This window comes from Vanacampus margaritifer, chromosome 2, assembly GCF_051991255.1.
Source record: "Vanacampus margaritifer isolate UIUO_Vmar chromosome 2, RoL_Vmar_1.0, whole genome shotgun sequence".
Lineage (NCBI taxonomy): Eukaryota > Metazoa > Chordata > Actinopteri > Syngnathiformes > Syngnathidae > Vanacampus > Vanacampus margaritifer.
The window spans coordinates 50,681,994-50,706,410 of NC_135433.1; the positions used below are offsets into that span (position 1 = coordinate 50,681,994).

General features: G+C 39.3%; 1 protein-coding gene across 1 annotated transcript in view; it reads right to left on the reverse strand.

The window, feature by feature from the left end:
- The window catches only part of usp43b (ubiquitin specific peptidase 43b), a 79,604-nt gene that overhangs the window by 33,671 nt on the left and 21,516 nt on the right, over window positions 1–24,417 (reverse strand). The window contains exons 3-4 of the mRNA XM_077559044.1: window positions 11,886–11,989; window positions 2,223–2,315 (exon numbers count right to left, since the gene is read on the reverse strand). Coding sequence (XP_077415170.1) covers window positions 2,223–2,315; window positions 11,886–11,989 — 197 coding nt within the window. The remainder of the gene's footprint in view (window positions 1–2,222; window positions 2,316–11,885; window positions 11,990–24,417) is intronic.

Consider the following 24,417-nt stretch of genomic DNA (forward strand, 5'->3'; position numbering starts at 1 on the left):
GTGACTTAGGGAAAATTACTTTTTGGGGGGGTGAAAAATTGTGGTTTTGGAGAGGTGAAGATTACAAGATAAGATTTTGACAGTTGGTAAACAATTTTGACTTGGACATTTTAAATGCTGCTTGCAAGTAAAAAAAAAAAAAAAAAGTGATGGCAACTCAGCTCTATAGCTGGGCCAATGCAAGATAGATTTGCAACCATACTGGATAAACAAAATGATCCATTATGCAAAGAATGCAATGTCATCAGCAGACAATCCAATGTTTGGGTTGTTCAGCACAGGACATATTTGTTTGGACGCAATCTGTGTGTATGAGAACATGGCTCAGCCACTGAGAATATTTGCGCACAAAGAAATAAAAATAACCTTAACATTCATTTGGTTCTACCAAGCATACCTCTTCAATCACGTTTTAAAAAATGAATGTTTGAAAATGCTTTCATCTTGGACCATGCTCTTTTCTAAAAATAACCACTCATGTTGGATAAACTAATGTGTGCAAGACTAAACCTTGAAGAAAGAACTGGAAAGAATAAACACTAAAGAGGTGCAGAAAAGATCATTCATCCGTTAGATTTTGCGAGTTCAATTGCTTTAGAATGGCAAATACTGAAACAGTAGCATCACATGACACAAAAACTCTAATAAGGGCTAGAAAACAGGTTTTCAGGGCGGATGGATGGATGGACGAATGCTGAACGCTTTGATCTGAAATGGCAGTTGAGTGGATCTTGTGAAATGATTCTTTCATTTGCTCTGACAACCTTACACTTGCTTTTCCTGTTTTGATGCATGCAATTTTGTTTCACAAAATCGTGTTATGTGAACAACACTGGAGTCTGCTATTCTCTCAAAGAACATGATTCATTCTTTGGTTGTATCATCAAAAACATCACATATATAACAGGTTCACACACCAGTGTTTAAATACCCAGAATTTATATGTATATATATATATGTATATATATATAAAAAAAAAAAAAAAAAACATTTATTAATTTTTTTTAATTGATTTGTTTGTTTTTGTTTTTTAAACAAAGGAGAGCAATGATGATGTCAAATCGAATGAACAATACTGAGCTCTCCTGAAAAAAATAAAGAAAAATAAATAAATAAATAAAATACCCAGAATTTCAAAACCTTTTCCACCAATTTGACCTTGAACCTGCACAACTCAATGGAATAATAAAAAATGTTTTGAGAAGGGATGTAAAAATAACCGATAATGTGGTTGTCAGTGGTAGCGCAAAACCTTCAGGCTTCTTCTAGAAGCAAAAAAGAAAGAAAGAAAAGTCTACTAGGTCTGAACTTTATTTGGTGTTAATCAGCTACACTTTAAATGGTAGCAGGTGCGTGATGATTTCCATTGAAGAGTTTGAATGTGATTGGTTAATTTTAAACACATCACATCCCCAGTTATAAGAGGGCGTGCACACTTGTGCAACCACATTATTTCCGTTGATTATTCCCTATTTCCAGAATGCTGCTGTTGAAGTGCTGATGAGAACTAGGAGAATATATCACATTTCTCTTGTATTGGCTCCCAGTAAAGTTTTGAATAGTATCTAAAATCCTTTTCTGACCTACCTCATTGAACTATCTTCTATACTTGGTTTGTGAGGCAGACTGTACATGTAAGAGTAAATGTGACCTATGATATTCCACTTGCTGACTTAATCACAAATGTAAACAAGTAGTCACTAGAAAATAGCAAATACGTCAGCAGCAGCTGTTGTAGCAGCCATTTGTGATCCCAAAGCACCTTTAGTGTCTGTATCGCACCTCTGTTTAGGCTGAAGGCTTCGTTAGCAGAACAGTGCTTTAAACTAAGTGCTGACATCAGCTTGTTTGCAGCTATGCGAGCATCTTCATGTGGATGTCATTAGCTGACAAAGTGACTTTTTCAAGTGAATCTTTTAAGGATGCTGTCTATACCAGAGTTTGTGGAGATTCCAGGCCATAAAAACCCATGAAGGCAACTGGGTCCAGTTTGCTGCAACCAAATAAGCCCTTAATGTAAATCTCCGCCAAACAAACTGAAGCATTTGCAATGAACGGTGAAAGGTTTTCCACCACAAAAATCCCGTTGCCTTCCACTCATGCCTTGGGGACGACCAAATCCACCTCAAAATTCCACAAAATGGAAACAACATAGACTAAACCTTTGATTGTGTTGGATTTGCAGGCAAACTGCTACTATAGTGAAACTCATAAGTACTCACCTGGTCTGACGAAGAGGGATGGGGAGTGAGATGCAAAGGAAAGGGTCAAAGGTGTTGCTCTGTTTCAAACAATGGGGGCATGTCAGCGAAGATCTGTGCAAAACAAAGCACATGCAGACATATTAGTTTCCAAAACTTGGCTGTACTTTCAAATTAATCTCTGAGTTCCACTGATTAAGTGTGGCAGAAATGGAGTGGGCTTAATTACATCACATCTGAACAACACACACACACAAAATATATATATATATATATTATTTTATATATATACTCTTATCTGATTGAGAGCACGGAAAAGACAAGTTTTCCATCATGTTGCATCACTCTCCACGGTGCCAGTAATGCTCTGTAATGCCACAGTGGGGTCGCTTTAAGGAAATGTAGAGAACTTCTAATGATTCTTCCTCTGCATCTCAATGCACAGGATGTGGTCCACTGACAGCAAATTCTATCATGCTTACAGATGCCCAGCCTCTACCACCAATTTCTATTCATTTGAGGTGATTTATTTATAATTTTACATTACCCACTGAGAAATAAATAAGGAGAAAAAGAAGAGTTTGCTTCGGGTAAGGAAACTGAATGGATCGCTGTAAACCTTTCCGATAGCTTATAACAGGGGTGAACCGTTAATTTTCGAAAGGGGCCACTGGCACAGTTCAGGAGAGCCACAGCCACACAATGCTAACCTCAGTTTATGTTAATATTAATTTGACATCTTTACATAAACAACGGATTGTATTGTAATTTTGTTATTGCTACATGTGCACGCTTGCGTGTGTGTGTGTGTGTGTGTGTGTGTGTAGTCATTGAAAAAAATAAAATTAAGAGCCCACCCTTGTTTCTTCAGCTTTCTGTTCATCATTTTAAATGCTTACTACAACTAAAGGCACATTTGTTTGGACCAATATATCAATGAAAACCAAAACATCTCAGAGTTGATCACAAGAGCTGATCTACTGTATACTTTTTTAGAAGGTTTTGTTGATAATAACCAAAATCCCTTAAGTTCTTACATCAATAGCTATGGCATTGCACTGCCAAAAATGGCGCTTTTAGGCATTCCATATTTTGTCAGTTACATTTTTAGTGGAACCAGACATTAAAGTGAACAACAAATTGTGTGTGTGAGCGGGGGCATGGTGAAGCAAGAAACCATAGCGGTCTCTTTTTTACTGTATGCATATGTGCCTTGAGATAGGAATTTTATTCTGCTATGACCACGCTCATAACTCAAAACATATCTATCTCAAACCATCTTTCCCCATTGAAACACATGGACCATTACAATGAAGCCATTTATTTAATGGCTTCATTGTAATGGTACTTGATTAGATCGTGTGTAACTTAATCAATGAAATACACAGTACAATTGATGAATGTCTGCTTATGAGGCAATCCCTGAACAAATACAGGTACAAACTTGACTGACGTGATAGACCTACAAACATGAAATGCGCTGTCCAGCCTAAAAATAACAGCAAACAAAACAACCAAATTGATTTAATACATTTAGTATTGATCATCAGATTGAGAGGCTTTTTTCCTTCTATTGCTGTGAAATGAACAAACCTGCAGCAAGGTCTGCAAGGTGGAAACGTGCACTCGGTGACATAATTTACACGCTGCTACCATAACAGCCTGGAAGTAGAAGCTGCACACAAATTGAGGATAGAGTTGACTGCAGATGGATTTGATTGCTTCTCTCCAAGTGATATGTACAAAACACTTGGTAATTCCAACACAGTCTATAGGTGCACTAAATAAATAAGGTTCAAATTTATTTTTGCTAATATAAAATACAGCCGAGAAGGTATACGAACTGATGAGTTTTGTCCTTACTGGATGGATAGGGGAAAAATGTGGGCTGAATAAAGCTCTATTGAAGCAAAGCCAGCTGACACTGGCTCGCACTGGATCACTCCCTCTTGGCAGAGTGGAATGGCTGCCCTACGGATGTCTGATCCTCGCCAGGAAACAGCGAGGGGCCATTGCGTACTGTGCATCCAAATCACACTCAAGCCGCACTGAAACATAGATGTGCCCTGCGCTGCTCAAAAACACTTAAAAAGAGAAAAGCTTTAAAGGGAGAGGTGATGTTCTCGTGATGGAGTAATGGAGTACGCGTGCAAAGGTCGAGGGATATACGTATACTTCCTCTAGTGGATGTGGCTGAGCTCAAAGGACTCAAGAGCTTGATGCCGCTTTCTTCAGTGAAGCGATCATTACAAATGAATATGCCCCCAAAAAACTACAAAATAATAGATTGATTGTTCTAACTGGGGGATGGACATAATAAAAGCAACTTAATGGCAGGAAAAATGGAGGCAGAATTAAGTCAGGCCCAAACAAGTTTCCCGCCTAAACAGCAGCTGTCGGCATTAAAAATTATTCTTTTAGCGCTTAATTCATTGGCCTGTGCATTTGTACATTATGTGGTGACGTTTAGATCTGAATCACAGGTTGATCAGCTGCCTGTTTTTTGCAACATTCTTGTAATGTCAAAAAGGGCAGTCGGTTGGAAGAGTGTTGGAATACAAGTTTGAGGGATGTCATGTCTGGCCACTCTGAGGCCCCCCCGTCCACACGAAAGCCAGTTTCGATGTATCCTCACAAGTTTCTGACCATTTAAGCCGTTCGTCCACACGATCGCGCGGTTTTGGAGCTTGAAAGCGATCACTTTTGAAATCGGGCTCCAGAGTGCAAAGATTTCAAAACGCGCCCCGTACGCGTCCGTCTGGACACCATATGCAGGATACTCTTCCAGCGATGACGTAATGGTCGCAGCTCAATGACGACGCATTGTCGCTGAATGATGACGTATGCGCCAATTCTCGCGTGACCGCGCACGAACCGTCAATCTGTCAACAACAATGCCGGATAGCCGTGTCGAAGTAGTTTTGCGCGGCCTCCTTAGCTTGCTTATGCTTTTGCAGCAAAATATTTGGCTTCTTTATTCCCACGTTCAACAGGCGGTCTTGTACTTGAATTACCCGCCATTGTCACTTCTCCTGTGTTCATGATGTTTTGATTAGGGGTGTTAGAAAAAATTGATTCGGCAATATATCGCGATATTACAGCGAGCAATTCTCAAATCGATTCGATATGCGGCCGAATCGATTTTTAAACCAATTTTTTTATGAGAATATTCAACAAAACGTCTTACTTAGGGTTAGGATTCACACATTAAGCATGGAAGAATGTTATATTAATGGAACATAAAGCCTTAATATTTTATTTCAGTGCTGTTCAGACATGAAACAGACTGCTAAACGAACCGTTAAATGCAGTGGTTCAGTTATAAACCTGAGTTTTCAGATAAATAAATACATTTTCATACAAAAGTGGAGGAATATATTACAAATGTGGTGGTAAAAGCTATTTCAACTTAAAAAAAACTAACTAAACAGTTAAAAGGAGTGTGAAACATTGAGTCACAGAATTGAGTTGAGGTGTTTTTCTCCGATTAGGTGGCATTAGTGTAGCAATTGGTATTTGGAACATGAAGCAACTTGTGGACTCCAGGCCATTTTGTTAAGTGACAACTAGTCACGAGTCTCCATAAATACATATATATTTATCATATTTATTATTGCTATATTGTGTTCTAGTAACTCCTTTGGACAGCGTTGTAAGTCAAATAAAGTATGAAAAAAGGATTTTACAATTGTATTTACATTTTCAGTGCCTATAGACATCATATTTAACGCTTTTTAATGCCATCCAAGGCTTTAATTTGAGCAAAATCCATTTAATGATTTCCTGCGGAAACCCTGTATTATAAGTTTTTATCTTAAAATTACATGACATGAATGGCAGTTTTCTATTGTTCTAATTTGTAATTCGTGATTGAAAACGACCAAAAGAATGCCACCGATACTGGTACTGGCCTTGGAAGAAGGCCGGGCATCGGCCTAATACTGAATACCTGGTATCGGTACTCGCCCATCCCTAGCAAATTTATCATAAAAATGTGGAAACACACTTGACTTGTGTATTTTCTCATATCTAAAACAAATCTAAATTATAAGAAATAACCAACCCTCATCAATCAAGAATTTCATCCATAGTTGTACCAAAACCTAGCACTTTTTGTGGAAAGTACACTATGCCAAAGTTGTGAGACAAAGCGAGAGCATTAAACCCAAATATGGGCCTCATAATTCACTGAGTGGGGCTACAATACGCTTGTAATAAAACTGATCATTTACTGAGCCCATAAACTCTAAGCACCACTTGAACCAAACTGGCCTTTCAGGTCAGACGGGGCAACATTAGCCAAACGCATCACATCAGTGATTGGAAATATTCAAATGCACATACAAACAAATAAATGCATTGAGTAAACACACAATTTTAGCTTTTGTCTATAGGCAAATAAGATCAGAATGCAGTAAAAAAATATATATATATCTTCCTACTATAATACTGTATTTCTGCTGAAAAATATGATACTTTGACCACAGGACATGTATCATTGTGATTATGATCTACAGCAGACTTGACTTGCTTAACTATTTTACTGCCAAGGACGTTAAATGACGTTTAGTAAAAACCTACGGAGGGCCGCCAAGGACGTTAAAAGACGTTCTCCAATTTTTTTTATTTTTTTTGGGGGGGGGAAACGGGTGGAGGAAAGCCTTGGCCAGCTGTTGTGAAAGTTTCAAAGCAGATCTAGTTAGCCTAATGACTATTTTTGGCCCCTAGATGGCAGCGATGACTCTCTTTTGACAAGATTGGGTAGGCGTCAGTAGAAGACGTGAGGCGGAGCTAGAGGGGACAATGGCTGGGGATGGGAAGCGAACATGGCGACCGGTTGCAAACACACGCTTGAGCATTTTTTTCAAAGATGAAAAGCATCGACCAACGCTAAAGAGCACATTGATGACGACGATGATCATCATCGATGATGATGATGGTGACTCCGAGGTTGGAAGCGTTGACGCGGCAGTAGAAGACGTGAGGCGGAGCTAGATGGCTGAGGAAGCGAACAATGGCGACCGTTTGCAAGCAGCTCACACTTGGGAATTTTTTTCAAAGACGAAAGGCATCGACCAACGCTAAAGAGCACATTGATGACGACGATGATCATCATCGATGATGATGATGGTGACTCCGAGGTTGGAAGCGTTGACGCAGCAGTAGAAGACGTGAGGCGGAGCTAGATGGCTGAGGAAGCGAACAATGCGACCGGTTGCAAGCAGCTCATCGACCAATGCTAAAGAGCACAGTGATGACGACGATGATGATGATGGTGGCTCCGAGGTTGACGCCGAAGTTGGAAGCGTTGACGCGGCGGGTATGACCACGTCATAAAGCCTCACCGGCTAGCCATGCTAACACCGGAAAACGCGGAGCACAACCGAGCACTTCTGCACAGGCGGACGTTCAAGGACGATGAAGAGTACCCCGAGTCCAATGTATATTCATCGGAGGAGTGGGTACAGTCTGCTACTTGCTATTCCCCGGAAAAAAAGGCCGTCAAGAAAGTGTAACGTCTGCATGTGAAAGGGGCAATCGCAGTGAAACGAATCTGTTGTGCAAATCCTGCTCCGTCTCTTTGCACGCAGGGGAGTGTTACAAAAAGAAAAACTGTATTTGAAACATCCACATAATTGTAAGTAGTACCACAGTTGCACACATTTGTAAATAGTTTGCGAAATTGTTTTGTCAAATTGTTACACTGTTGAATGGAAATAAACATATTTTGCAATCTAAAAACACTTTTTCATTGTTGGTGGTGGTGTATTACAGAAGTAAAGCACTATTTAGGTGTTTGTGGCATCATTCATGGACAAAAAGAAGTGTACAATTCACTAGAGTGCATGAAATAACATCGTTTCACAAAAAGCTCTTTTTCTCCGCTTTTTGTTTCAAAACAGCATTTCGGTGAAAGTAACCATTTTCTATTGTTGATTACTGAAGAACGGAATAAGGTAGAAACAAACTTTTTTTTCTGATGAAAGATGAGAGTTCAATCTTTCATTTGGTAGTATGTGTGTTTCCATACTCCAAACACAACATTTTCTGTGGACCTTGAAAGATCACTCAAAATGCTTAAATCGGCTGGCACTGGCGACATCCCGTTTCTGAAAACGTCTGGCAGTCAAAGAGTTAAGCTTGTGTGAATGCTGTGATCACTGCACAGTGACCCAGTGGGCTTCTATAGAGATAATGCTTTGGTCCAGTGGTTCTCAAATTGGGTTGTGTGTGTACCCCTGAGTGCACATGAAGGCACTCCATGGGGGTATGAGAGATATAAAAATAATTTTAAAAACTAACATCTATATAAAAAAAAATAAAAAAATAACCAAGTCTCCTCAAACCAGAATGGTTCAACCCAACCTGTCAGATGCCACATTGCACAACCTGTCAATCATTTGAATAAAAAAATAAATAATAATAATTAAGTTAATGATTTATTTTATTTTTTTAATTAAAAATTGAGAATAGATTCCAAAGGTGGGCACTTAATAATGATGGCACAGCACTCAGTTATAAGTCTTCTTTTCTTTTCTTTTTCAACCAAAAATGCTATTCATTGGTTGGGGGGTAAAAAATATTTCACAGTGGGTACACATAATTGAAAAAAGGTTGAGAAACACTGCTTTGGTCAAATAATTCTCGACATTGCATTGCGTCAGGTACCACACGGAGAAGTGTGGGGAATGCTGAGGCCTCAGGACTTCAGAGGAAATGAGAAGCACAGGAGTCAAGAAATTTTCATCTAATCCCAGCTTTCGGGGCGTTTGCCTCAAAGCCACATGCAGCTGCTTGCATTTGGTCAAACTAGCCTAACTGGCTTGTTTCTTGGGTACACTTAAACTTCCAAGTGAATGTGATGCAACTCAACATCTTTGCATTAGTTTGCGTCCTAATATGATTAATGTTCAAAGTAAAATATCTCAAGCATTTGAGGAGAGTAAGTAAGCGTACTATGACTGGCAGTCACACCGAGCTGACAATGCTACAAGGAACTGGCAGCTCAGCACTTGTAAACAAGATTAGAGCAAGTTCATTCTGAAGGGGCACCTTTTAAAAAGTACATTAAACATTCTGATGTGACCTCTGTCATCTTCTTCAATGTGCTTTGCTTTCACGATGTTGCATCGTTATCAGCTCCATGGTGTAAATGAAGGTAAGTGAGCTCTCTATAGTTCAATTTGTGCGCTGAAGGTATTCAAGAGTCAGTATTATCACAATATTGCTAAAAGGAAAGTAAACTCAAAGTAATTAATGTTTAGATAAAGGTGGGAGAAAGGAGAATGTGGTGACTTTTTGAACAAGGTTGATGAGAAAAAAAAGCCATTTTATGATTGTGGAAAACTTTGAGAAGTGTTATGAATATTAATGCAAGCTTGATTAGGGCTGACAATTAATTAGTGATGCACCAAATATTCGGCCACCCAAAATTTTAATAATTAAAAAAATAAAATAAAATAATTAATAAAATTAAAAATTCAAGCCGAAAGATTATGGCCGAAAGAGGATGTTGTGGTGACGCAAGCAAAAAACAACAACAAACCGCTGCAAGCAAGTGTCTGTTTGAATTAAACACCAAACACGGGAGTGAGTGTCCGCCTTGTCACTTGCTGGCGTTTGTGAGTACCGGCAATTTCATTGTGCACGCCAGAGAATGAGAGGGTTGCTTGGTAAACTATGTCGAAAAAGAGAGCGCTGCCGAGTACTGCAGTACAGGTGAGCCACTCTTTCTACTGCAGCGCCTTCCTTTTTTTCTTTGATGAGAGCGAGCCCCTCGAGTGCTTCCACTTTTTCACTTGCATTTTGGTGGCCATGCTAATTACTTTAGCTAATGTTAGCATTATTGTTATCAACAGTTTTAAACAAGTAAGCACTTACCACTATCTCCGGGTGGCGACAGACCTGTACAGGACGGCGTGTGTGACTTTGAAGTCCATTCCTAAAGCCGATTGGCTGGTGCGAAGAAATGTATTTATTTTTAAAGGTTGGTGAATATGTCGATTTTAAGTACGCGTGTCCCGCTCCAAATACCCTACAAATGCTTCTTCCGAACCGCACCGCACGCATCCGTGCCCGCCGTTGCCAAGTACTGTACATTGACTATAAAGTGCAATTACACCGCCAGAAGATGCTCAGTTGCTCACCCCGCGTTTGGTGTTTAATGTACCATTCGCCAACATGTATCTGATGTCTGTGGCATGGACGCATTTCAATTTATATTGTGCTTTGTTAAAATGCCCGTGCTAAATAGGCCTAAATATTTTATAATAATATTATGATTTTAATTAATTATAATAAATGCAATCATAATTGTAAAAAATTAACAATTTTTTTTTCAGTTTTTGGCCAAGCATTTCTCATTTTCGGCGCATCCCTACAATTAATCAAATTAAACTTGACAATTTTAAAGAAAGAACAAAAAAAAGCTTAATTTTATGTCAATAGGTAGGATTTTTTTTTATATTAAAAATTTATATTCATTTATATAGTGTCTAGATAAGTTAAGCAGTCCACAGGTTTGCTGATCATTGATTTCATGCAAATGAAAAGTTGATAAAGCCACAGATTTGTTTGCGTTATTGTTGTAACCTTACTGATGACTTAGTGACTGACTTGTGTTTATAGCACACTTTAGTAGAATTTTGTGAAATTGTCATTGTGAAATTGTCATTGTGAACGCGTAAAAGACTATAAAATCAAAGGGCCCTGTTTCCGTGCCCAGCGCAAATCTAGCGCAAAGTGCAGTCTACATGTGCACATGGGTGGACTTTTCTTTCTTCTTTCTTTCTTTTGGTATTTTCATAGACGGGAGGAGCTACAGTACAGCGGGGCCTTTGCGCCATTGTGCACCCTTATGGGATGGAATGTCGCCGAATTACGACCAATCGTAGTGGCATCCCTCATTTGCATTAAAAGTAGTGGAGTAGGAGCGCATCCCGGGCTTGACATGGCGGAAGCAAATTGACTCGCTGGGCTCTGAGAGATGAGATTTATGGAGAACCAAAAATGCCAAAAATAAATTTGTTTTTTGGGTCAATTTATGTAGGTACAAAATTAAGTTAACCCTGAGCTGCATTGCTTAAAACAAACAGTCAAGTAGGATCAGGTATGACAAATTGGTAACTAAACTAACCACTGAAATGGACCAATGAAATGAGAGGTTTAGGGAAGAAATATACAGACAAGATGCATGAATCAAACTCCTAACAGGTCAGCGAAACGAGTCCACCAATCAGCAGCGAGCATTTGCACAGCTAAATTTGCATATGCCACTGACAGTCGCTTGTCTTTGTAGCTTGGCTGACGGTAAAATGTTGCACGTCCGCCCAAAACGTCTCGTATAGGCCAAAACAAATCCATCGGACTATATTTTTAAGCGTGATATACACACGGCAAGACCACATCATTATAACCATTGGCGAGATCTAATTTCATATTTTGTGTAATGTCATATTTAAATTCAATATACTGCATATTTACATTTTTTACAACTAGATAGCAACAACAAAAACAATTCAAAGTGTAATGTGACCGGCATGATTTGCCTCACCCCGCCGAAAAAAATGATTAGTTAAATAAATAATAATTAAAAAAAATGATAATAATAAAAATAAAAAAAATAAAAAAATATATATATATATATAAAATTATTCTAGTGTAAAAAGAAACATGATGACTCACTTGTACTGTGCCTGAAAATGTTCCTGGACAAAGCTATGTTGGACAGTGAGCTGTTGGGAATGGGACAGGTCAGGATGCGGCAGGTTTTCATCTTCATCGGGACCCTGCAGCAAATAAAAGAGTAATATGCCTTCAGTATTCTTCAGCAATCCACAATATGTTACCAGAATTGACAGATGTTATCCGCTTATTAAATGAAATAAGACAATTTTGGAAAGCACTGAGAAACACGCAACCCCCCGGGGATGCTGATTCTTTTAGTCTTTTGTCTACTCACCAACAGACGCCGGCTTTGGATAGAGATAAAAGATGGAGGAAAATATTCATGTATCCCAGCAGAATTTTCTTCAATAATCAGAGAAAACTAAGGCAATGCCGCACACTGAGCGACATGGTCAAAGGTGACTGAACTGGACAATTGCGAACTGATTAAAGTAGGCGACTTGCACCCACACATCTGGCGATTGAACCTCACACACATGCTGTAGCAACTCGGTGCAACACAAAATCGGCTGTCTCCTGTGGCCCCTGATGTTCTTATTAAGGCTTTTTAATTTCTGATTTGACACTCTTTCGTCAGTTTGGTCAGTTGAGTTCAAATAAATATGATTATTTTTTCAGTTGCTGTCTTGCTTGCACTCATGTCCACCTGTTTCCAAGAACAGAACACTAACATGGCTTCGCAGACAAGGATAATGCGGAATCATTCCATCCATGTCGACTCTCAATCCCCTGTCCCAATGTCAGCCAATTACAGTTTGTCTACACACCTTTGTCTTCCACCTACCAGTCAGTGTCTTGTCCTTGTGGTTATTCGAAGTGGAATCAGGTAAGAATCAGGTCTCACCCAAAGTCAGGGGCATAGGCTCTAGTTTATTTCTCAAATAATACCTAATGTTTTTTTAAATTAATCTGTGCTTTTACAACTGAACAGAATAGTTCTTCTCGTGGTCTCATAACAGACTGACAATTCTCCAAAGCAGGCAGCTCTACCTCCATTCACAGGCCGACGTTGTTTTCAAACGCTAAGTCTATTCTTCCAAGCGTATTCAAGCTAAGAAAACACCAAGCACAAGACTGAAACGTGACCTTCTTACTTCAATGTGCTTCATCAAGCATGCGCAATGGCACACCACTTACTTGATTCTCATTCTCTCCATTTTGCATGGATTTTTTTCTTCTTTTGGTTCAAATGAATGTTAGGTAACACAGAAAGGAAAGGAAAGTTCATTGCACCTGCTCCTTCTGTTATTGACTGAGACAACGCAATCTTAGCTGATGAAAAGTTCACCCTTTATATATTTAATACATGCACTCTATGACCCAGCATTTTGCTTCTTTCCCCTTTCACATAGCTGCCATTGGTGTTATCTATGTAGTGATAACAAGGGAACATTCAGGCCGATGTGTATAGACAGACATAGTTATGCTTATCACTTCTCAAGAACTTAATAGTCAGCACTTCCCTGCAAATAGAATGTGAGGTGTCATTTGTGTGTTAACAGCATGTGTTGAGTGTGGCAGCAGAACAGGTTGCATCTGCACTAAGGCAATACCGATAAGGCCACACTCATCTAAATGATGATGGACAGAAGTCTACTCTAAGGTTTGTTGTTCAAAATCAATCTTGAAGCTCTACCGTCTGTCATTTCTAAGTGACCAGATCAGATCTATTGTGTTCATGTGCCTATATTGACCTGTCTAGTTGGGTTGCTATGGTAATGACTACTGGTATGGTAATGAATACTGGTATACATTTCAAAATAAAATACTGCCCACGGGTTAACTTGTTTTAAGTGTTTGTTTGTAATTGTTTAATGACGTAAATATTGTGGCAGCACACACCCTGCCTCTTCCCTCATAAGAATGTATAACGGCCACCTATGCGGTACCATATATGACACATAAAGCCATAGACATACACAAACATTTGTTATCAAGTTGCACGGCTAAACTCATTTGCACCTCTGCTTTGGAATGCAATGCGATAGAGCAGCACTTTTTCTCTATACACCTGCTTCAGCTTTATATATGTAAATATTGCTCGTTCCATAGTAGCAAAAACAACAACCGAATACAGTGTTCCTTCACTACTTCATGGTTCAGTTATTGCAAATTCACTGCATCGCAGATTTTCATTCAAGACCAATTTGTGACATTTGAGCAGGTTTCTGGTTTAAGTTAAGCTATTTTAGAGATTCGCAGAAGTTATGAAATAAATGACGCGATTGACGACGGCGCGGGAGGACTTCGAATCGGTGTAACCAGTCGACAGTGGCATATTGCTAAGAACATTTTGGGGGAATTGTGTTTCTATTTGCTTCAGCAGCTGAGATATTTATTACTTTAATATTGTTCAATTTTCAGGAAAACTTCAGGTTTTCGGGGGTGACTCTAAATTCACCCATAGGTTTTAGAGACATGTTTTGCCAGGCGTTTTAGGCCTACACGTCGTTAGTCATGAAGCTTTCAATTGTGTGGAAATTTTGCTCAAACCAGCTCAGTGGTCTAGTGGTAGAGTGTCCGCTCTGAGACTGGCAGGTTGTGGGTTCAGTCACCGGCTGGGTCATATCAAAGACTATAAAAATGGGATCCATTTGCTTCCCTGCTTGACACTCAGCATTAAGGGTTGGAATTGGGGGGTTAGATCACCAGCTGATTCCCGAGCGCGGCTGCTGCTGCTGCTCACTGCTCCCTCAGGGGATGGGTAAAATGCGGAGAATGAATTTTGCCCCACTTAGCTGGGTGTGACAAACAGTGGTACTTTAACTTTAACTTGGTTCATGGTTTGCTTGCTAGTTCCACCCAGCTGATTCTCCTATGTCACCTCCATCATGGTCCCAAAATATTTTGGCTTAGTGTCACACAACTTGCACATCTTTTTTTCTTTCTGTTATTCGACTATTGAAATTTGATTAAATGAACTGAATAAAATCAATTCGGAATGGATTACATCTCCATTATGGCCATATCAGATGGTGGTACCATTTTTTTTGTCAGTTATTTTTGGCCAGATGGGGAAAAAAGAGCTGCTTCTGCTTCTGAGGACACGACAAGTGGGGGCCACTATGTGAAAAAATATGGTGTTGTTGATTTTGTCAAAAGTAGATGCATGCCAGATCCACCACACCAGCATCTATCGAAACTCAGACACAATCTGCTTCTTCCTCAGGTCATTGAATAGGTGGAGGCTGGTGTCTGTGGATCTCACTCTGCTTCGTCTGTCCTTCCTTCCTTTCTTCAGTCTCTCCCTTGGTCTCTTCAGGTCTCCCTGATTTGTTGGAATTTAGATGTTTCTGGGGTTGGCGAAGGACTCTGGTTGGTAACCCGGTGGGTGGTGTCTGGTCGGTATTGGATTTCACTTTCCTTTCTTTGGTCCTTCCTCGGGTCTCCTGACGGCGTCACGACTCTGGCTGGAAGTGTTCGGTTTAGGTGAACGGTATGGGATTTTTTAATAGGTTTTAGGTGAACTAATGAATACACACACACACTCACACGCACATTCACATTCAAAATTTAAAAAAAATAAAATAAATATATATATATATATTTTTTTTTTTAAAAAAGAGCAATGATGATGACATGTCAAATCGGTAAAATTACCGAACGAACAATACTGAGGTCTCCAGAAGAAAAAGAAAAAAAGAAAAAGAAAAATAAAGTAGATGGTGTTCATGGTTTTACCTTACATTTGCACTCTAGTATGTGACAAGAGTGACACATTTAAGTGAACCATTCTTGTCTTTAGCCATTACATTATATAAACCAGAAATCACATTAGAAACAGAAGACCACTGTCTTTGTCTCTGATAGTTTGAATATATAATATAATAAGCGCTGTGCACATTGAGCATTGAACTACTAGGTGTGTAATGGTTCACAGAAGTCACGGTTTGGTATGTATCTCAGTTTTGGGTCACAGTTCGGTATGAGTTCAGTATAACAGGAAAAACAAAAAGTCCAAAAAGCTGATTTTTTAAAAAAAAAATTTTTTTAGCAGACAGTAATGAAGGTAACCGTTTGTTCAACATAGTGTCATTTAGAACTTTTAATACTACCAAAGATAACATAAATTGCAAAGCAAGCTAAACGGAACGTACCTTGAAAACGGGTAGTCGAGTGGAGGAGCCGAGCAGAGCCGAGCAATGCCGAATGCTCACATTGCTGTAGTTGAGACGAAGCACTGCTCAATTCCAGTCAGATCGTGAATACTCAAGGAGGTGCTCCATACTCGCGAGTGCATTTTTATTTTTCCACGACAATTTTCTTCGCCATGGGCCCAAAGAAAGACAACAGTACCAGTGGCAGCAAAGAAAAACATACAGTGCTACGAACCACAGTGGAATTAGGAAGGAGATTGTCGCGCAGTTGTAACTACCGTGACTGCTTCTGTAAATACTGGCATGAGGACCCACCTTAGCTGTTCAACAACGTGCCTGACATTAAACAACGCATGCAAGGACCGCTTAGTAGTCTAACAATATGCCCAATGTAAAATACATAAACTCAGCACTAAACTAAAGCTAGCATTAACATAGCATTTATCTTCCACTGATGCCATCACACCACAACAAAAAAGGTAAGGTATTTCTTTATTTTTTTGAATACTGTACTGTACTGCAAATCTAAAAAACATAAATAGAAAATTTCTGTTTTTGGAGCTTGGGAACGGATTAATTGCATTTACATTATTTCCGATGGGGAAAAAATGTTTCAGAGGTTGAACAATTCAGACTTTAAACACTTCGCAGGAACCAATTATGTTCAAACTCCGAGGTACCACTGTAGTATGAAAAGAGCACCGTAGAGATAGCTGTGTTAGCCCACTAGCTCCACTAGTCCACTCCTCTTTGGATCTTTGATGAGGTAAAGAGACACTGATCAATATGATGCTGTATTGTTCTATACCATTGTGAACTACAGTACCACCATGCAGACAGGCATGATTATCTTTCTTATTTTTTATATATGTATCTTATATTTAACACAGTTCTCATTGTGGATCCAAAGTAGATTCTTGCAGGTGCAGAACGTCGAGCTATATAACCACAAAAATGTGCAGTTGCTAATATTCACAATATGTTAAACCAAAGGATTGTCTACATTTGCTTAATCTATAATCCTCAGTGCCAGAAGAGGCCTTGTGCCAGTGCCTTGAGGTATATGTAGAAAATCAAATCCTTCACCCTGGCATCTGGCGTGTTGTAATTGATTTCTGGGATTTAGATAAATGACAGCGATATAGTGCAACTGAGTGGAGAGTTGGAGTCAGGTTGCTGGCTCAGCTGTCAACAGGAGGCCACAGTTCATTGCTAAAAATTTCAAGGCAGACGGAACGAGGAGCGGAGGAGTGGTGACGAGAGCCAGCATTCTTCACAGCTGCCATAGAATAAATACTTTATAGCTGTATGTCTGTAAATGAAATGTTGATTTTTCGTTGGCTTTATTGCAACATTATAAAAAGATAAAATGCCGCCTTGCATTATGCCACATCCGGCAAGTCTTTTTAAAGTCCCTGTGAAGTTAAATTAAAAAATGCATTGTAAATTGGACATTCCACAGTAAAATATGCTCCTTTAAAAATATTTTACACCTGTAATAAAGGTTTTATGATGGCGACAGTTTAACCGTGAAGTTGTTCCTGTTTCTATTTCAAACATTTCATTTCAAAAAAATGTTTCAAAATATGAACATATTGGTAGTCAACCAGCATCCAGAAATGGATCAGGTTCTATCTCAGCGGTTACACTGTATAATTGAAGAACTGAATTGTTGATGCACAATAGAGTTTTTGTGTTAGTAATGCATAAATGAGAGGGATAAAACTTAATGTGCTATATATTCCACTAAGAGGGGATCGATGTTATTAATAGACTATTTGTCAGTTCTGAAGCAGTCTTGCATTTAGTCATTTCCCATTTAAGCAGGAAGGATGCTGACTGACGCAGCTCACTCATGGTCATTCGTCTTTCAGCATGAGAGCCAAAAATCTCGCAAATTAACGGTGCACTCTGTCCCACCATGAATGTTGTCAATAATTCACCCCGAGTCTGTTGCTTGGAGTGAATCTCCTCTGAGAGTAAATCCACTTGTAAAAACCCAGAAAGTGTGCCCCCCATCTTACGGAGCACCTTATCTTATCTTGATGGCCTTTCATGATAGGGGCTTAGATTGTAAAGGGGGGCACAAGTGTTCCCAGTAATGGCATTGGTGTGAATAATTCAAACTAACGGTGGAAACATAGATAGATATGTGCTATGGTAGAGAAAGCACTATCGTGGAGTAATTGAGAATGGGAGCCAGGAGCAAGTGAAACCTCCAGGTGATCATCACAGAGATATGGGCTTGTTCTGTTATGACTCAGCATCAAGACACAACTAGCATACTCTATGTGTATTAATAGGCTTGAATTGTGGTTACAGTGACGATGAATGATGAAGAAAGTCATAGTGCTAATGTCATACAGAGAATTGATAAATAATAGACTGACTGACCTAACAGCAGCCTCCCATCATGTGCACACCACTCCATGAATAGTTGCTGTAATATTGACACGAGAAACGTCTCTCAAACCTTTCCTGCTCGTTATTCTCTATTGATGAACCCTATGAATGGGTTGCTTTTCTAAGGATAAACTGCAACCACTCTCGTTGAAACAAATTCTTATTGATTGAACCACTCTAGGGATTGAATTAGATGTCCTGTACACAAAAAATAAGGATATTCACTGCTGCTGATTTGAAAAGGAAATAATATATTCAAGTTTCTCACTTCAGTTAATTAAAGTCATTAGAAGCACTTCATGATGTGATACCACATTATCATTGTTAAACATCTCTGGAATACAGCATGCAGGCCAGTCTAGTGGAACTGTATAAACAATATTAGGTTGTAATCATTTGCATGCAATTCTGTCTGATTATCAGATGACAATGCTAAAGATTGTGGATGAAAGGGTAAAATCAAAATCTCGCTTTTCAGTGCCTTAAACCAAAGCTACTGTCCATGACATTATAGGGATTATAGGGATACTTTATTTTCAGCAGTAAAAACAACTTAACATTTTACTTTATTATTTTTTTTATTAGTAGTACCTATGAAACCATTTTTTTCCCCACTTGCTGTCGACTGAAGATGACATAACCTTTGCTGAGGAAATAGGTAACGACCAATCATGGCTCACCTGTTTTCTGTGGTCAGCATACGGAGCCATGATTGGTGGTTAACTGCTTCCTGAGCACAAGTGATGTCATCTTCAGTCAACAGCAAGTGGCAAAATTAGTTTTTAAAGGTATTAATTGTTCATGAAAAATAATGACGTTGTCACATTAATTAGACAATATTGTCTTCTCAATGTGTCAATTATCCCTTTAAAATCACAACAACAAAAACATAACGGAAGGCTGCCTGTACTAAAAAAAGAGACAAACTTGAAAAAGAAAATCCGTAATGTCTGGAAAAAAATGTTGTAAAATGGATATTTGTGATGGCTGGAAGAAGATCATGTCTCCTTGAGCTGTTTGGAAGCCGTTATCTGTCTGGGCAGAAATAACTCAATAGAAAAGGGTTAGTACTATACTAAATCTGTGGCAAAATTTCTCCAGGCTTCCAATTTTTCTCTTCTCAGACACACCTACACTGACTTTTCTTGGTGTGGTGACCATCTTGACTCAAACCCTTACTTTCTCTCCCTATTGCACCCACATAGACAAAAAAAAAAAGTGTTCAACTGACCTCAACTTAATTTACGCAAATGTATTGTCAGGTATTCATTCACCATGAAGACTTTTCTGTACATTTGTATTTGTATGAATGGTCTAAGTTGTGCTGCCTAATGAACTTTTTTATTTGCAATATTGCAGCAGTTAACCTCAGTTGTGCTTAGAATGTTTTTTTAATAAACCTTTTTTGGCCAAATCGATTTTTTAAAAATAAGATCATATTTGCCGTATTCTTTATCTCGTATGTCGTGATTATTCACTTGCCCGACTTCCAAACATGCCGTGTGGGTTTGGTTCGCACTCAGTTGACGTTTTCTCTGTGATTGACTTGCAACCAGTCCAGGAAGTGGTCTGCCTTCCAATCCAAATCAAACAGTATATATGCACTGTATAAAAATTGGATGTATGTTCATTTATACAGTGTTCCCTCACTTTTTGCGAGTGTTACGTTCCATGGCCACAAAAAAAAGATAGATATGTTTTTCAGGGCAAGTTACGCTTTTACTGAGCCACAACGAAGTCGCCACACAGTTCCCAAACTTCCCACCGTTCTAAACACTTTTAAATATAATAAGAAAAATAACAGCAAAAATAAAGAATGCAGTAAATCCGGGAGGAATAGGGGTAGCTCAGGTGGGCAGTGGAGTGGGGGGTATTAATCCCTGAAAAACAGTGAGGTACAACCCAAGTTAAACCCCATAATGTATGAATTTTGAACCCAACTACAAAGCCGCGATATAGTGAATTCACAATAAGTGAACCGCGAAGTAGCGAGGGACCACTGTATAATTAGGGAGAAGTTTTGATCTAATGATTATGTTTGTTTGAACAAAGATGTGAGACCACTGGTGATTTATCATAGCACAGTAAAACCTTTGTTATTTAGTATGTAGAGTGTATATTGATAACCTTCTGGGGTCCAAACTCCTTAAAAATAAATCTTTATCCATGATTATATGACACGCTCACAATATGATGCCAGATGTTTTAAACTTTGACCAGTCAAAATTTTGGCTGATCTAATTTTTATGTTGACACAATGACATTTATTCTCAGTAAAGATGGCAGATTTTCTAGATGTTGTTGGCATCGATAGCAATTTGTTTTGCATGGCGTGTCAAGTGCTTCGTAAACTTGCCCTGCATTACTGCATACAGTGGCAACTACCAACCCTAACCACAGGGATTCTCTGTGGGCAAGCATCCACTACAAAGAAATTACAACTCCCTGCTGGCTCTTATTCTGTGTATTGTGCCCTCCTGGTGTTAAACTAAAACAACATAATGACTATCTCCCAAAATGATCACAAAGTAAGTTGCAAAGTAGAGTCTTCTGAATCACTTTAAAATGGCCTTCCAAAGTATTAGTGCTGGTCTGAACAAATAGCAAGTGTGTAATGATGATTTCAATAACCATTTAAGGACATATGGTCACATTCTTCACAATTTAAAACTGCTCACAGGGGTCTCAAAACATGCCTGTGAAAAAAAACTGAGTACAACGTGATGACTGGGGCGCAGCGAGTTAGCCTGGCTCAGCCACACCCATTTTCTTGAACTAAAGAAAGTGATTGTGCACAGGCCGCCATTGACCACTTTTCAACCCAGTTCGAAACAAACCATGCAATCAAATTTGCAGTGATGTATTCTTTGTGAACAATGTCACTCTTTGGCGGCGTTAGTTCATTCTCCAGACATTCAAAATGGTGCACGGAAGAGAAGCAGAAACACATAGTCATTAAAACCTCAGCAGCTGACTGCATTGGAAGCATTGCCAAGACCAAGGACATATGAATGGCCTAACAATGTCCCTTACTCGCCGTCAGGAGAGGTGAAGCTACCATCTTATGTTGCCACTTATGTCTAACTTTAATACATTTAATTTTCCCGCTGCGTTCTCACATAATTTTTTCTCTCTATGGCAAAAATGCCACTGTGTAATAAGACAATCTACATGCACAATTCATTGGTAAGAATGAGATCGGCCATATTTGTTTGCCAACTACAGTAATTACACCAAGTCAAAATAAATAGTTTAGCTGTCAATTAATTGGTGGAGAAATCAAAATAAAGAAATACAGTGTGGTGATAGTAGCCACTAAAAATTTGGATCAGTTGAATGAGGTAGCTAACAGCAAACTGAGGAGGCCATATGTATTTCCCTCTCAACTGCATTCTTCCTTCCTTGTTTCTATGGACATATCCAACCTCTCAAGGAGAAGAGCGCATAAAATTGCACAGTGAAACTTTGAGACTTGAGCGACATTTAATTGAAAATGGTACACCAAAGGAACAGCGTGCCAGTGAATATGACACTACACGTTCAGAAAATTCTTGCTACCACCAGGAGAGCAGCAGAAAGATTCATTCTAATGAGGAGAAGTTGGTCTCCTAAGCTGATGAGCTTTGTTATTACCCTCCTTCCTCTGCGGCTGATTGTGAGCACTGTTGTGACAGGGATGACAACAAATACGCAACACACAACAAAGACTCGCTGCAGCTAATAAGACTTCATTTATATTAATAGTTTTAATCAAGGTTTCAATGACTAACTTTGATTGATTCTTTGCAACAATTATTTTATGTATTTCAACTCTCATTGCCAGATTGGTAATTGTTATTTTACACAGCGAGAAAGAGAGAGAGAGAAAATCATCTTCACAGGCTGTAGTCCATTAAAACTAGGATTAGTGTAACAGACACACATCCGTGCTTAACTTATTCCTTGCCTTTTAACCATACCCGTCAGCCTGTTCGCAGGTCATTTAATTGACTGTTGTATCAACTATCTCATACATAAACACAGTCTCACTACTCCCTCGCCAAACTCACCCAATCAGTACGCACTCGTATATTTCCGAACGCACCCATGATTAAGGATACGGGGATTTTGGGTGGGACTCCAAGCTCTACTGTTCTTCCTCTTGGTTTTTGTAAAATACTGTAAATTTGCACCCAAAAATGCAACTTATACTCTGGAGTTAATTACATTGTTCTAGGTATGCACAGTTTACCAGTACTAATTTGGTACCGGAGTACTGTGTCATTTAAATCATACTATACTGCATTTATATGGTGCCGGTACTTCCAGCGCCACTGCTTGCCAAGTGGGTATATGCCACGGGAGGAGGCGGGACTTCTGACTTCTATGTGTCACACACCGGTGCTGTTTGCGGTTGCTGTTTGCGACGTGTGGGCTGCGTCCCGTTGCTTGCGCTTCCGCCCTTGTGCCCTTCGGTTACGCGTTCCAGTCGATGGGTGCGAGTGTGTAGCGTGTCTGTCTCAGTTCCACGAAGCATTTCAGAGAGCTGAGACGCCCTGCGCGTTGTGCACGCGGTTGAGGGGCGCAGGGTTGGGACGCGGCCTATGTTGGTGGCGTTGGTGTGTGACTTACGGATGTCGGAAGTCCGTGGCATCTACCCCAGTGACCTTACTGCGACTTGTTACTAACCTGAGGAGTTAGCATTATAGCAAACAAGAGCAGCGTGGACTAGACACACACGTGCGGAGCAAGAGAAAAAGGAGGCCACGAAGCTTAGGATGGCTGCAAAAAAATTAACAACACCGCAACTGGTGGAGAAAGCAGGAGCACAAACGTTCTATTTTCATGATTTCCGCAAGACTGATCTCCCCAATATGCAGACCCTTCTGCCAGAGTGGGTCATATATTATTTGAAGAAAAATAAAGTATTTAATGATTTTTTTTCTCAGTAGTCTTTTGATTTGAAAAAGTATCAAAAAGTATCGAAATTAGTAGTGCAACGTATCATCATTGATCGGTTCAAATCAGGCCCCACGGTTCGGATCACACCCGATCCGCGGATTGGTTGACAAAAACAAAACAAAGTGCGCATTTACAGTGCATTCTGACACAGCGTAAGTGGCTAGCATTTTCCTGTTAGCATGACAAACGAGGGTCTGGCTGCCGGCTGGTAAGTTTGACAGCTTACTTGAATACTTTTAATATTCTAGACCAGCGGTGCCCAAGTTCGGTCCCCGAGAGCCACTAACCAGCCTGTTGTCCATGTTTCTTTCCACTAACACCCCTGATTCATGATCGTTATCAGGCTTCTGCAAAGCTTGCTTATGAGCTGATCATTAGATTCAGCTGTGCTGAAGGAGGGAGACATGGAAAACAGGCTGGATAGGGGCTCTCGAGGACCGGACTTGGGCACCACTGTTCTAGACCAAGGCCACTTTGACATTTAACTCTTCATATTTAAAGGAAGGGAAGTGCCTTAAATTGCACCTTGAGGTCTTTTCATTATAATAAAAACAACAAAAACAAAACACAAAAAATAAATAGAACTTTGTTTTCATTTATTTTATAAAATACGTTTGCCCAACTCAAAATGTCAAACTTGGCTGTTAAGATTATAGCAACACAACTTTAAGCCATTAATACCTTGTTATTTTACACATGAACCATGTAAAAATAAGAATGTTTCTGCCTCATATTGCACTTAAATGTTATGTTCCTAAATCCTAAAAGGCTATATTTGACATTCTGAATTGATCTGTTAGTTTTTTTTTTATTTAATGCGAAAAGTGCTTTACAAAATTAATAAAGACAAAGTACTATTTATCTTTCTTTTTTTTTTGCTGTTCTGAAAAAAAACGATCCGATCCGTGACTCAAATCCGTAATCCAAGCCGAACCATGATTTTTGTGATCCGTCGCACCAATAATCAAAATAAATGCTTGTACCGGAACCGGTACAAAATGTTGGTATCATGACAACTTTACATTGTTCTTACTTCTTCATGATACATTTTTGGACTGGTGTGACTTATAATGCGGAGCAACTTAAAG